Raw genomic sequence first — 15,408 nt, forward strand, 5'->3', positions numbered from 1 at the left:
AGTGTGGCTTTCATTGATTTGTTTATTAATGATTGATACAATTATCAATTTAAAGATGTCCCCAAAACTGGTATTCTATCGCCTTCTACTGGCCAATCTTTACTATTTGTGTAGAGCAGTTAGCCTAAATCTTTTGTGTTAGATAAGCCGCAAGGTTAGCCAAGGGCTAAACTTCTCAAACTCAACTGAGCTCCCCTGCGGACTCTCCCTGTATGCTCCTGTTGAGACACTAATATTCTACCCAATTTAGTTTAAGTCCTTTTGAGCATCGGGATTACGAAAGTAGCTGACAATGTGGTTACGCATTAATCACACCTTTATGTAATTACAGTTCAACTCACTGCAATTGCTTACTGTTACAATGACTTGCCCGGTAGGCCTACATGTTACTCTAAATTTAAACCTAACCCGATTTTTCACCCTAACTTTAACTAACCCTGTACCAGTAGGAGAGAGTGGGGTAAACCATTATTTCCCCAGCATCATTCCGTCAAAGGAAATGTAATATAAAAATCTACATTCTAGGAGTTTTTTTTACCTCTGTAAGCAATCAGAATTCATGTTAATATTACAGTTTTGAAAAGTCTTTGTAAAACCATGTTTAATTTTATTTGCCCCTTGAAAGCAATTACATTTATATAATTTAATAGTAATTTTAAATATCTTTGAACACCTAAATAACAATTGAGAAAAGGAGTATTTAGTCTAGACCTTCTTATCACATTTTATCTTGTGATAACGCCCTCAAGTATGCCTGTAAAGAAAATGTTTCAATATTTTCCACTTGTCTTTGGGTTAACCATTTGCCTAGCCTACTACAATTAACTCCATACATCATTGCTCTCCAATTAACATGCATTTTTAACCTCACACTAGATTGTAATGAATCAGTTGTGGAAATCAGCTTTCTTCTTACCTCTGTTGAAAGCATGGGATTCCACTGGTGCATAGCTATCATCCCATTTCTAAATTGTCTTTTTTTTTATTGTCTTTTTTTTAACAATAAACAAATGCAAGTCTGGATAGAAACTGGTTTGAATATCAGTGTTCATTGGCTTGTCAAATGCCTTTGATACTATGGACCATACTGTACTGCTGCAGAATCTGAAAAATATTGGGGAGAAGTGGTGATGCTCTGCAATAGTTTGTCAACTACCTGTCAAATAAAACCCAGTGTGTTAAAGCAAATGGCTTAAAGTAAGCCACCAAAGAGCATTAAGGTGTGCCTCAACATTTAATTTTAGGTTGTTTATTATTTATATCCACAACATCAGAAGACATTGAGACAGCTGATATACATTTTTATTTGTTCTCAGGAACAAATGCCTGATATTATCAAATGCTTAACCCCTTAATAACATAGTCATTACCATCTTGGAAGGACATTGCATGAAGCAAGTCTAAACATAAATATCTGGGAGTTTGTGTGAATGTCAAGTTAACCTTTACTAATCACATTGTGAACATGGTCAAAAACCTTTAGATGAGAATACATTTTTACTATTGACATAAAGCTTGTTTTTCCCCAGAGGACAGACAAGATCTGATACAGTGTACATTCCTGTCTGATATCATTTATGTGCAGGACTCAGACATAACCCTAAAGGCAAATTATTCCATTTGTCATATCGCCCTAAGGTTTATCACCAACTAAAGTGTCTGTCACTGAACTCTATAGTGCAGTTGGTTTTTCATTTTGGAAATGCTGCCACTCACTGTTCTTTTTTAAAAAGGTCAGAAAGAAATACTGGTTAAGTTCTTATTCCTACTTACTTATAGTAGTTCCTAAAAAAATAACAGAAAATGTAAAAATATGTTTTACTCAGGTCTGTGGTCTTGGAATTGGAGGCACATGTTAATGAGAAATGCACTAGGTACAAATATATATTCATAATATATATTGATAAATATGATATGTACAGTGGATATAAAAAGTCTACACACCCCTGTTAAAATGCCAGGTTTTTGTGATGTAAAAGAATGAAACAAATATAAATCATGTCAGAACTTTTCCCACAAATTTTCAAGGGGGAAAAAAACTTTACAATAACCTGGTTGCATAAGTGTGAACACCCTCTTATAACTAGGGATGTGGCTGTGTTCAGAATTAACAAATCACATTCAACCTCATGTTGAATAGAAGTCATTACACACCTGCCAACATAAAAATGTGACTCTGATAAATCACAAATAAAGTTCAGCTGTTCTAGTAGGATTTTCCTGACATTTTCTTAGTTGCATCTCAGAGCAAAAGTAATGGTCCGCAGAGAGCTTCCAGAGCATCAGAGGGATCTCATTGTTGAAAGATATCAGTCAGGAGAAGGGTACAAAAGAATTTCCAAAGCATTAATATACCATGGAACACAGTGAAGACATTCATCATCAAGTGGAGAAAATATGGCACAACAGAGATACTACCAAGAACTGGATGTCCCTCCAGAATTTACGAAAAGACAAGAAGAGAACTGATCAGGGAAGCTTCCAAGAGGCCTACAGCAACATTAAAGGAACGGCAGGAATTTCTGGCAAGTACTGGCTGGGTGCCACATGTGACAACAATCTCCCGTATTCTTCATATGAATGGACTATGGGGTAGGGTGGGAAGACGGAAGCCTTTTCTTACAGAGAAAAACATCCAAGTCCCCCAAAAGCAAGTAGGAAAATGTGTTATGTTCTGAAACCAAGGTTTAACTTTTTGGCCATGATTCCAAAAGGTATGTTTGGTGCAAAAAACACTGCACATCACCCAAAGAACACCATACCCACAGTGAAGCATGGTGGTGGCAGCATCATGCTTTGGGGCTGTTTTTTTTCAGCTGGAAACAGGGCCTTAGGGTGGAGGGAATTATGAACAGTTCCAAATACCAGGCAATTTTGGCACAAAACCTTCAGGTGTCCGTTAGAAAGCTAAAGATGAAGAGGAAGTTAACCTTTCAGCACGACAATGACCCAAAGCACACATCCAAATCCACAAAAGCATGGCTTCACCAGAAGAAGATTAACATTTTGGGGAAAAAGACAGTGCTGTAATAAAATCAAAAGGTGCTTCAACAAAGTATTAGTTAAAGGGTGTGTCCACTTATGCAACCACGTTATTGTGAGTATTTATACTATTTTGTCACATTAAATGTGAAAAATTTTCTAACATGATTTCTTTTTGTCTCATTCTTTTTAACAGGGATGCGTAGACTTTTTATATCCACTGTATATATACACTACTGTTCAAAGGTTTGGGGTCATTTAGAAATGTCCTTGTTTTGAAATGAAAAGCAAATTTGTCCATTAGAATTACATGAAATTGATCAGAAATACAGCGTAGACATTGTAAATGTTGTAAATGACTATTGTAGCTAGAAACAGCTGATTTTAAATTAAATATCTATATAGGCGTTCTGAGGCCCATTATCAGCAACTATCAATCTTGTGTTCCATTGGCACGTTGTTTGCTAATCCAAGTTTATAATTTTAAAAAGCTAATTGATCTTTAGAAAACCTTGTTGTGATTATGTTAGCACTGCTGATGTGCTTATTACAGAAGCAATGGATCTGGCCTTCTTTAGACTAGTTGAACATCAGTGTCTGTGCGTTCGAGAAAAGGCTCAAAATGGTCAGAAACAAATAACTTTCTTCCAAAACGTACGTTTATTATTTTTCTGAGAAATAAAGGTTATTCCAAGCGAGAAATTGCCAAGAAACGAAAGACCTTGTACAATGATGTGTACTATTTCCTTTACAGAACAGCACAAACTGTCTCTAACCAGAATAATAAGAGGAGTGTCAACCCAGAGCTATGAGGATGGACATTCATGCTAGGTTTAGGACCTCATATTGAAGCTTTCAGAGCCCAACTGATGGTGTATACAGATACAAATCTTAAAAGTACTACTCTGTTTTAGATTCAAGTCTGGTCAAATTATTCATTTTGTGTACCCCTTTTCCACAAGCCAACTATGCAAGTACAACATAATGATGGCTATAATGATCATCATAATTTCCTAGTTTTAGAGAAATGGCTTCCTTAACTGTTTGTTGATGGTCCCCATTAGATAATAATTTTGGTTTCCAGGTAGAAAGTTTTTTAGAGTTTCACCAGAAACATAAGCGTTATTCTTAGAACTTTAATGGTTTTACCAGGAACCCGGTTAAAAGGTTCAAAGCTTTCTCCCACCTTTTTTCTGGGTGTGTAACCCAATTGTTACGCTGTTTCCGGATCATCCGAATAATTACACAGTAATAATTGCATTGTAATATATGGTGTAAGTGACTGTTTCGATGCTTTGCATGTAATGTCTGTATTTCCGATCTGTTGGCCCTAATGACCATTAGCCCAACTGTTAACTACTGTTTAGGCCATCTGCAAAATGACTAAAATTAATGATGAAATTAACTGTAAGTGTGATGTTCCGCTCTGTGGGAAAACGCATTACAGCAGTAGGGTAACATTTCAGTGAATACTGAAATGTGTTGCTTGTGCAGTTATTTTTTTTATGAATGTTGGATATTTGGAGGCTGTGCTGCTCTATAATTTATTCATCATTGATGTTTTTGGCTTTAATCTAAACGTTTTATCATTAATGTGTGTACTGTTTTGATATTTTCATTAAAACAGATCAAACCAATAGTCCATCAGTAGAAAATAGTCTTATTTACTCTTTTCACAACTAGAATTCCAGATAGATGATCAAAATCTTATTAAAACCTGCTGCTGTAAAGAATTCAAACATAAATCCAGTTGATTATAACAGCTTTAATTGTGGCCTACGTTTTGAACCTTATGTAAATGGAACTTGGTATTGTAAACAGTAGAGGTTCTAATTTTTACAGTCAGGTCAGGTGTGCATTTACACTCCTGTTTGCCTATTCAACATGATAAGAGGGGACCTATGGTCTAGTTTAATTTATTCTAAACCGAGATGTGGGTGGTAAAGTAATTAACAGATTAAGATTGAGCAGAAACAATGTTTGTGTAAGCATTCGGTTAAACAGTGAACATGGAGCTTTAGGGGTGTATTTTGAAGAACCAATTATGAATTCTGTAGCTAATATCCCACTACACTCAAATGACTGGACAGGTTGGGTTTATACAAGGTACAGATGTTCTGAAGGCTGTATAAACTCTTATCCTATCAGAAGGCCGGAACCAATCTGACTCACCCTGTGAAACATGAGTCAGTTCCACATCAAACAAAGCCTCAAAAGTGTTTAGCTTTATTATGTCCCTAATAGCACTCTATTACCTATATAGAGCACTACATTTGACCAAAGCCCTATGGGGTATATAGGGAAAAGAGTGTATTTTGGGATGGACCCTTGAAACCCTTAAGTGAGGGCCCAGTCATTGTACAAGCAGACCACAGTCTTTGTTCCAAACAAAAGAGGAAGCTGATGCTCTCAGTTGCGGTCAGGGCTCTGGTTTTCTGATAAGAGTTTACTTTGCAGTGAAAGCTTATGTGGTTGTAACAACCAGCTGCAGCCTCAATTATCCCTCTCATCTGGGATTGACTCTAATGTTCATTAGCTTCACTTAACGATTCAGCTGACATATTCCAAACAAACACATACATGTTAATCATTTAGCGGACACTCCCATCCAGGACAGCTTACAGTAAGCCTTCTTTGTCAACAGGCTGGGAAAGCATGAGTTTAAGAGTAGCCACATATTATGACAGGAAGTAACCAAAGCACTCTGTGTAAACACTTTATGGTGTGACTCAGAAATGATGGGATATAAATAGCCTTATCAATCTTCCTGACCGATATGACATCACATTCTTTTTTATGTCTATGCACTTTGCAAATGATGATGGGTTATTGATTGTCTTCTTGTTATTAGATTCCATCCAGCCCCAAATGGGACAATATTTCAGGAGCAATGTCTTGTATAGTGTTTGCATCGTTCATCTGTAATTGTGGCTGTTATAGTGTCGCTGTCATTTTTATCTTAAAGAAATATTCTGTTGTATTGCATTTAGTTATATATTTGTTCCCTTCATGTGTTTCTAAATCTGTGTAGTTGAAGTGTATTTATTATAACTACAGTACTATGTATTAACAAATAAAACATTGCATTAACAGGGCAATCTGTCTCAACAGATATTCAAAAATGTGTAACTCAAAAATGTATGCGTCAATATTCAAATGTTTGCATAGTTCATGAGCTTCCTTTCTTATGCACTTACTCCACATCACCACTTGGTTGCAGTGCTCGCTCAGAACTTAGAGCCATTGCTTCATGAAAGGGGCGTTTTTCAGAGCTATTTTTTCGTATCATGCTTGGTATGAAAAAGACAAGAAGTACACCAGTTTCTGAAAGCGGTTCTTTAATGTTCGTCACATGACGTCAGAGTGCTGGAGTCTGAATCATTCACAAAAGATTAGGCCTACACACATTATCCAGAAATGTGCATGAAAGGGACTCCACAGAAATTCAGTTAGAATATACATTGTTATCGTTGAAAGCGTATTTTAACAGGTTAACAAACATGTGGGGTTAAATTTAAAGAAAGCAACGTTTCTGCCTTCTCCATTATTTCCAATTATTGCTGGTTCGTATTATAAATCTCAGCTCAGCCCTCATGGAAAATATTGCAAAACTGGTTCATTTTGCATTTAACATTGTAAAGTAAATCTTGTATTACTTGCGAGACATAATTGAGACAGTTGTGGATGCTACAATTTAGTAACCCCAGAAATGATCAAATCCGTTATACTTCATAATGATAGAAACTTTCTACGTCTCAGGCTTGTTGAGTCACCCTATCGCTTCACCGTGTGCAAAACACAGAGTAGCCTATATGCTGTAGGCCTATTCGTTTAAGGTTTGGTGGCTATAAATGTTGTAACACATTTTAGGGTAGCATCCAATAGCCAGAATTGAACTGTGGTTTTCCTCTTTCAAATAAACTGAGTGCAACAAGCAACTCATGCATTTCAAGCTTTCTTGCCGAAACGCGCCCATTCAATTACTGCCTGTTCCAGGTTTGCGGCGTTTCGGCGCTCGAGCAATAGACAGCTCCTGCTCGTCGCCTGACGAGTAACGCACATTGCACGCCCTTGACCTTGATAGTTTTTGCCATTTTTGCCATATTATTGATGTAAAATGGGTCAAGTAGCCTCTGGTATGAAAATCTGATTGAGGCAATCTGACTTTAGTAATTTGATGAGGTACTACAATTAACCAAATACAACGATCTAATTTGGCATGCCATATATCACGCTGATAAATATTAGCATTCATCAATTGTCCCAGAATTTGACTGCGTGGTTGAACTAAACATGCATATGCACTTTGACATGGTCCATCCCATTGCCCGGAAAGGAAAAGTACTACATTAAGCCTACATTCCGAGTGGATGGGGGTGATGACGTAGATAGTATCCCCTAATGAGACTAGTGAAAAAGGCAAGCGATTGGATTCAGGGATAAAAAAGCCGAGGGAAGCAGGTCTTCAGAACAAAAAGTTTCCTCGGTGAAGACAAATGTTTGCGCTCTTTCTCTCGGGGTTGTGTGCATACAGAGATCCGAGAATCGCGTTTTATGAGTGAGCGCACGGAGGGTTGGACACATTGAAGGAGCACCAGGAGGCGGCTGAGACGCTTTACAAGAAGAAGCAAGGAAAGAGAGAGAGAAGGAGAGATAGGGAGAGAGAGAGAGATAATCTCACTCTCCCAGTCGCAGTCGCAACCGGATCGCATCCAGCGTCTCTCTCCACACTGCTATAGGTACGTAAATGCTTTCTGAACTTTTACGCAAAAAAATCGAGAATACAGCAACAGGCTAGGAGGGTACTTTAGACATTTTGAAGGTAATGTTTGGAGGTTCACACTGTACATTGTTTAGAGCAACGCACTGTAGATTGTTTAGAGCAACGCGTTGAAGATTTGTTTCTCTAGCAAGCCCGGAGGAATAGATCAGGAGTTTGGAACGCTTATTAATAGAATATTACATTGTTCTCAAAGATTAACAATTTATTTCGTTATTCCCTCACTCTGACTGTGGAAATGTTAGATATCCTTCACACATCTAACTGTATAATAATTTCTTTCGCAGCAGGACAATGTCTAGTAAAGCGACATTAGCCTTACTCATCTATGGAATCATAATGCACTACAGCGTCCATTGCTCACCTCTCGGGCTTAGCTATCCTAACCTTAGGTAGGTATCTGTTCACTTCTACTAGTATCTGTGCATGTTAAGGATTAACTGAACATTGGCAAATGTATTGTTTCTGGTCCTCAGCGCCTGTGACAGATGTTATTTATTAAATACACCTGCGAACACTTATCGTTATGCCATTTATTGCTATGAAACTAAATTTCGTGGATCAATGTTTGGCAAGAAAAAAGGAAAGAAAGATTAATGAATAAAGAAATAAATACGATTTTGTAATTTTAGAGCATCGTATCAATTTCAGTATAAACTGAATGCTATGCATAAAAAATAATTGTATATATGTTAATTTTTTTTGAGTGAATATGCTACAATATTTTGCAATCAATGGCTTTAGAGTGCATGAAATCATAGCTGGAAGAGAGAGTTATACCTGTGATATAGAATTGTAGCTCTGGGTGTACGCGTCCCATGGGAATGACAGAGAGGCGTAATTTGCTGAGGCGTGAGGCAAACGAGGTAGCCACTAATTCGCAGAATAGCAGGATCGATGTCTTTGGTTGTTCTCTTAATTTAGCCGACAAAATCTGAATCAATTTTATAGTTGAAACTATACATTTTAAATGTTTTTGTTATCTGATGTTATTGTATTCACAACGGTAATTATTTTAAATTAACATGTTTTTTTCTGTTGTTTCCGGTTGGCTTGTTGCCCTTTTGAGGTTATAATATGCTCCCACAATTTTTTTCTGTACGGGTTTGTAGTCTAATTTGAATTGGCAAATAGCAACTACAAATATTAGGAAAAAATCAGATACATTTTGGCTATTTTATCAAATATATTTACATTTTTCTCCTGGACTATAATAATTATAATTAACTAATCGTGATACATTTATTTCAATGTTTTTTTGCACTTTACAATTGGTTAAATTATAATTCTGCAAAAGTAAGCGTATATATCAAAATCCATGTAATATTAAAATGCATTTCCGATTTCAGACTTGAAAATGAGGTTTATGACGAGGATGGGAATTCGTTACCGGACTTGGCTTTTGACAGTGATCAAATTGCTATAAGAAGTCCCCCGTCTGTGGCTGACGACGTGTATACTTTGTACTACCCACCCGAGAAAAGGTGACTATGACTATCACTATTCAACCTATTATTTGTTAATGTCATTGACATTCATGCTAGACATTTCATTATCGGGCTCGTATTTCTGTTCATCTATGTTACATGTTTTTTGTTAGTAAGTGTACTGTACTGTCAATTACCACATTTCGTTATAGATTCTTCAAATGGAAGTGCCCAAAGAAAAATCTCCTTTAAACTAACAAACGCAGGAAATTGTAATTGGTGGCCCCCAAGTATCACAATGAAGCTGATCCGAAAGCTTTGCATAGTAGGCTATAATCAATTTAGCAAGAAAACTAAATCAGAACGAAATACTTAATCTGAAAGGGCCATGATCAAAGTCATAAAAGTAACCAGAGCAGGATCTCCATTATCAAGTATTTCAGATGACATTTAAGGAAGCAGCCCATATCACGCTTTGGATGGTAGGTTATAGTATGTTGCCACACTGCGTGTGTTGAGTGTGATCATTTATTGTTTGGCGTTTTATCATCCCAGAACGGAAAGGCATGCAGACGGAATGTTTAATAAAGCCTACAGGAAAGCGCTGGGTCAGTTATCAGCAAGAAAATATCTCCATTCTCTGATGGCAAAGCGTGTAGGGTAAGGACATCTTCTTGGTTGTCGTCAATTATTTTGTGATCGAAGTTATTTTTGTGTCCGTTTTTCTTTTAACTGTGACCCTCCAAATACTCACTATTCGTTCTATGTTCCCTTTTATTTTCCGTGTGTCTTTGTGTGTGTGGTCTTCTCGAATTTTGTCATCTTTACGCAGAGAGTAGGTAGACTTGATAAAATCTTCGAGACCGTAAATCCGGGTGTGGCATTGTAAAGATCGAATCGGTGGATCTCTATGCTGATATTGTCTCTTTAAGGAGCATAGCCCAGAATCCACGTGGCTGAATAAATTACATTTCCTTTATGAATAATTTATGGTGGGCTTAGTCCCTTGGGTTGAAGATAAATATAATTTAAAATTATTCCCTGGCTCCTCGGCCATCCAGCTTAACAATGATGACATTAAAACAATAATAAAAAAGAGATATATGTATTTGGGAGGCTTGATGAAAAGTTTAAGTGATGGAAAAATATTTTAAAGCTGTGAAGCTACGGGCTGCATTCCGACGCAGGGTAGGCGTTTCCTAACGGTGAAAACTCTTCTGCGCTCTCCCTTTCCAGTGGAGGGAGCACCATGGAAGACGACTCGGAGCCTCTGTCAAAGCGACACTCGGATGGGATCTTCACAGACAGCTACAGTCGCTACCGAAAGCAAATGGCAGTCAAGAAATACCTGGCGGCAGTCCTTGGGAAAAGGTATAGACAGAGATACAAAAACAAAGGACGCCGGCTAGCGTATTTGTAGCGTAACCAAACCTCCATGTGTGTACAGCCCAGATCAAGTCATTTTCAGATAACTGAACAATCAGTGGATCGCTCTTGTGTTCTTTAAACATGTATTTATGTATGAAGTAAAGCCATTAAAATGAATATTTTGATAATAATATTGTTTTTCTTTTGTACTTAAGCACTTGAGAACGCACAGATCTACTTTGTGGACCAATCTTTTGTTCAACCTAAATATAGATTCTATTTATTTATTTTTAGATCTACCTAGAAAGGAGGAATGAATTATGTGCACATGATCAATTCTCTTTACCCTGTCTTTTAAACATTTAAATCTAAAGATATGAATGCGGGAGAAAATAAATAGTTTAAAAGACAATCAATGTATTGAATGTTACTTTTTGGCAACTGAAATTAAGAGCTTAGTGTCTTTATTTACAACAGCCCTGAAGACATAAGTTTTCACCATATTCTACAAGACATAGACTTTGATGCCCTCTCGGATGGGGATGAGATTCAGGCTATATTGGGAGAATGGCTGAAACAGTTCTCTCCCGAATTTCCGGTGAGTTCCAGGTTTATTCCTGAGGCCTTGTCCTGAGGGAAGTCTCCTGTCCCTTCTTTTTTTTCTCACCTAAACTTTACCCTGTTCTACTTCAGATACTGTATAACCCAATATCCTTCTTTCCTCATTTGTGCTCCTGTCTCTCGAGAGAAGCCGTGCAACTGTATATATATATTCACACCAATATATACTGCATGTCAAGCATGCATGTACAGTATATGTATGACCGTGAATATAGATACATAGATATGTCATACATAATATGTATGGAAATATTGTAAATCTTCAATTCCCCATACATGTACTACCGGAGGAAAAGAATGTGATGCTAAATAGTATTATCAAGAAAATACCTTAAAGGCCAAAACAGATATGACCCAACTGGCACAGGAAGCCTCAAATAGTTATGATGGTAATACATTTACTACAGTTATCCCTGTCAACCCCTGTAAGACGAGGACCAGAGTGCTTTTGAGCTTTTTTCTTTTACTTCTTGTTCTTCTTCGGTGTTAACAAAAATGAGCGTACACTTTTGAACTTTGTGCAAAATATCTATCTTGTGTTCCTCTCCAGTGCTATCCATGTGTTTGAAAAGCTCTTGAAAACCTGGAATGCTGTTAAAGGTTTTCCATGTGTCTCCTCGCCACATAAGAAGTATCACTGAATGCAAAATAACAGACAAAAAAAAAAGTCAAACAAGAAAAAATTAGCCCGTTTCAACTAACATGATACTTTTTATGTGGCTTCACTTAATTTCACAAATGTTGTTATTTTTCATGAGGGAACATTTCCGAGGCAGTTTGAATACTTATGTGTTGCACCTTCCCGGTCTGCTGTGCTTCCTTCCCCTCTCTTGTCATGTGAACCAATGTAAAGCTAGATCGCATGATTAAAGTAATTGCACTAGCCACCAAATCTGTGCAAACTACTGCAGTTGGATGGTTTTGTTTGCTCAATGATTGACGTGTACATATCTGTGTTTTCTAGATGTTGTTTTGTTTTTGGTTCTCTCCCCAACATTAATGCACAACGTGTTTGATTGAACGTCACACCCCTATCCTCTGTAGAGGATAGCTCAGATAAATGTACTCCGGGGGAGAAGCTCTTAGAAAGAGTATCGTCGTGTTTTCCTTTTCTCAAAGTGGACAATATTTTGTTACATTCCAATGTATTATATGCCCACAACAATGCTTGAATGATCGTTGTTTTGAATTACCAATACTTATCCTGGCAGCCCAAGCACAGCACACTGAAACTTCCACCTAATTGACAGTTTGCTAAAGCCTTAAACATAATGCACCGTGCCTGTACCATTGCCAACACCCCCAATGTCAAACTAGCGCCTCCATTTACTGGCCTCTTTTCTCTTGATGTATATGATCACAAGAAGAGGAAACCTGTTGAGTGTTAGATGGACCCCAGGATGAGAGGAGTGGGAGGATGAGAGCGCATGGAGGATATAGTGGGTGAGAGAAAGGAAAACAGAGAAAAACGGAAACGGAGAAAGAGGCAAAGTCCGCGACCAATCAATTCGACAGACAAACAGGGCGCATTTTACCAGTTAAAGGGACAAAGCAGGCAAAGGTTGTCACACCTCGTTAGGAGAATGCGGCCTCTCGTTTCACTTGTGCCCAACACTAAACAGATAGGCAAGGGTTGCCCAGACAGAACGAGACACGATTCTTCAAACTAGAGGAATGACTGGGTCTGCAACTTCTGTAATAGCCATCATAGGGTTTGGCATCATTAAAAAAGGATAAGATATAACAAATATAACTATATAACTTCAGAATCTCTACACTAGGCTATACTTCCGTATCCCGGCCCCAACATGGTATATGCGCACATCCTAAAACTACGAAAAGATTCTCCCAACAGTACCTTAGGCAGATTCTACAGACGCTGTAGATTAGGTTTGAGATTTGTGATACTGAGCACTAGGGCAAAGTTCTACGGTCTGTGCCTGTGTGTATGAAATCAATCTTCTTTAATTCTGCATTCCCCTCCAGGCTTTGTGACGCAGGAGGCAGCTTGCGGCTGTGGTGCCTTGCTTCGACTTTAAAAATCGCCACGAATCACAGATGGCTATTTAGTAGCCCTACAATGCTGCACATCATCAGCTTACATTTCACCCTTTGGTTGTTGTTTTTGTGTTGCGCAGACATTTGATTGGATCTTTAGTGCCATTAGGTGTAGTTTTCCGAGCACTCTTGCTCGCGACAATTTCTTTTTGGCGATTGTTTTAAGAGCACTTAGAGATTTGTGAGAGATAGTTGCAAGCATCATGATTACCCTCTCTCCATAATGTGTATAATTTTTAAAGCGCCAACAGCCTTACTAAACGTGAAGATTAAACTTAGAATATATATATTTATTGTGTAGAAAATGGATATTAGAGAGTACTATTATAATGACCAATGGCGATCCACAAGGGTCAAGTCTATAAATGTTTAAAAAAAAAGGTGTTGTAAGATTTGTATGAATAAATTTTTGTAAACAACACAATTTCGTCTAATCTTTGAACCCCTTTAATTAGTTATCCTAAGCATATAGGTGAGGATTGTAGAACAGATGGCTCTACAGTAGCCTACCATTTCTATACTGCAATACACAGTAACTGTCAAATCATCCTAGTCCTACTTCACACATTACAGTGCATCTGTTGGTAGGTGTTCTTTCTCACTTTCTCACTAGACACCAAAACGCCTAAATCGAGACGATCACAGAGAACACGAGATAATATGAAGAAAATAACGTTTTTGTTGGGTATCCAGCCAACTAAAGAATAACACATAATTAAAAAGGGGTCTAAGTAAATATAAATAGGAGCTTGTCTCTTTGAATTATTAATAAAAACGTGTTAAAATCCATGGTGAGGAAGTGAGGGCTGTCAATGTTTTGACCCCTAGCTGGCATTACACCTCTCAAAATAAATGTTATTCCTTTCGGTATGACATCATCAAAATGTGTTTATGTTGTCATTTTATGTCCCTTTTGTCCACTGCTATTTTGGCCAGGTGCATCTTGAAAAATGAGACTTGAAAAGACTGTTAAAAAAAGAGAGAATCTTAAACAATCAACAAACAAAAACAACAACAAATGGAACCTAGTGTCCTTAACTCCATGCTTCTCAAAACTCTGAGTTCATTTTGTACTTCTAAAAGCACGATGTAAAACACAAATGCCTCTGGTGTCCCTAAATGCCTTACATAACATAGAACCTCAATATTCAAATACATGTACAATAAATCAACATCGAGGTGCTAAAATATCCGCTACCCATCAGGCACTGTAGAAAAGGGCAGATTTCTGCCTCAACTTCTAGTCTCAGACAATCAGACAGCACAAAATTGCTCTTCAGTTTGAAATCTGTGAAACTCTTTGCTTGGCGGCGTGTCAGGAACTCCCAGAACCCCTTGGGGCAGCGCTGGTGGAGGGACAGACATGGGAGGGATCACCGGACCAATACCACCCACTTCTTTTCCGCCACAACCCCTGTGTAGGACTTGGACGTCACGGACAAAGAACAAAAAGCGTGGGCGTGGCATCTCTAACAAGCGTCCAGTGAGACCTCCTGTTTTCAATTACACATGCTTCACCCTTCTAGCCAAAGGAAAGCACGATGGCGTTTATCAAGCAATATGCAAGGATTGAGGAGCAAATATAATTAAAGAGATACAGTATCTCACCAAAGTGAGTACACCCATCAAATTTTTGTAAATATTTGAGTATATCTTTTCATGTGACAACACTGAAGAAATGACACTTCAATGTAAAGTATTGAGTGTACAGCTTATATAACAGTGTTAATCTGCTCTCCCCTCAAAATAACACAACACACAGCCATTAATGTCTAAACCGTTGGCAACAAAAGTGAGTACAACCCTAAGTGAACATTTCCAAATCAAGCCCAATTAGCCATTTTCCCTCATGTGACTCATTAGTGTTACAAGGTCTCAGGTGTGAATGGGGAGCAGGTGTCTTAAATTTGGTGTCATCGCTCTCACACTCCCTCATACTGGTCACTGGAAGTTCAACATGGCACCTCATGACAAAGAACTCTATGAGGATCTGAAAAAAATAATTGTTGCTCTACATAAATATGGCATAGGCTATAAGAAGATTGCCAAGACCCTGAACTGCAACACGGTGGCCAAGACCATACAGAGGTTTAACAGGACAGGTTCCACTCAGAACAGGCCTCGCCATGGTCAACCAAAGAAGTTGAGTGCATGTGCTCAGCGTCATATCCA

The 15,408-nt window shown here is 37.9% G+C and overlaps 1 protein-coding gene across 6 annotated transcripts; it reads left to right on the top strand.

The window, feature by feature from the left end:
- The first annotated feature begins 7,401 nt into the window (after window positions 1-7,401).
- Window positions 7,402-13,645, top strand: adcyap1a (adenylate cyclase activating polypeptide 1a). Of its 6 annotated transcripts, XM_010885445.4 has the most exons (7): window positions 7,402-7,721; window positions 8,050-8,154; window positions 9,112-9,246; window positions 9,745-9,849; window positions 10,426-10,560; window positions 11,035-11,155; window positions 13,165-13,281. In XM_010885445.4, the coding sequence occupies exons 2-7, from the start codon at window positions 8,057-8,059 to the stop codon at window positions 13,171-13,173; spliced, it is 603 nt and encodes a 200-aa protein (XP_010883747.1). In that variant the 5' UTR covers window positions 7,402-7,721; window positions 8,050-8,056; the 3' UTR covers window positions 13,174-13,281. The 6 variants fall into 6 exon arrangements, with proteins under 6 accessions (XP_010883747.1, XP_019897170.1, XP_019897171.1 ...); XM_020041611.3 differs by lacking the exon at window positions 11,035-11,155 and having other exon boundaries at window positions 13,165-13,644; XM_020041612.3 differs by lacking the exon at window positions 11,035-11,155 and having other exon boundaries at window positions 8,053-8,154; window positions 13,165-13,644.
- The last annotated feature ends 1,763 nt before the right edge of the window (window positions 13,646-15,408 follow it).

This window comes from Esox lucius, chromosome 21 (genome assembly GCF_011004845.1).
Source record: "Esox lucius isolate fEsoLuc1 chromosome 21, fEsoLuc1.pri, whole genome shotgun sequence".
NCBI lineage: Eukaryota > Metazoa > Chordata > Actinopteri > Esociformes > Esocidae > Esox > Esox lucius.

Coding starts and splice junctions, on each gene's coding strand:
- adcyap1a (XM_020041611.3), top strand. CDS start 8,057: ATGTCTAGTAAAGCGACATTAGCCTTACTCATCTATGGAATCATAATG. Junction 8,155..9,111: donor CTTAGCTATCCTAACCTTAG/GTAGGTATCTGT, acceptor TTCCGATTTCAG/ACTTGAAAATGAGGTTTATG. Junction 9,850..10,425: donor CTGATGGCAAAGCGTGTAGG/GTAAGGACATCT, acceptor CTCCCTTTCCAG/TGGAGGGAGCACCATGGAAG.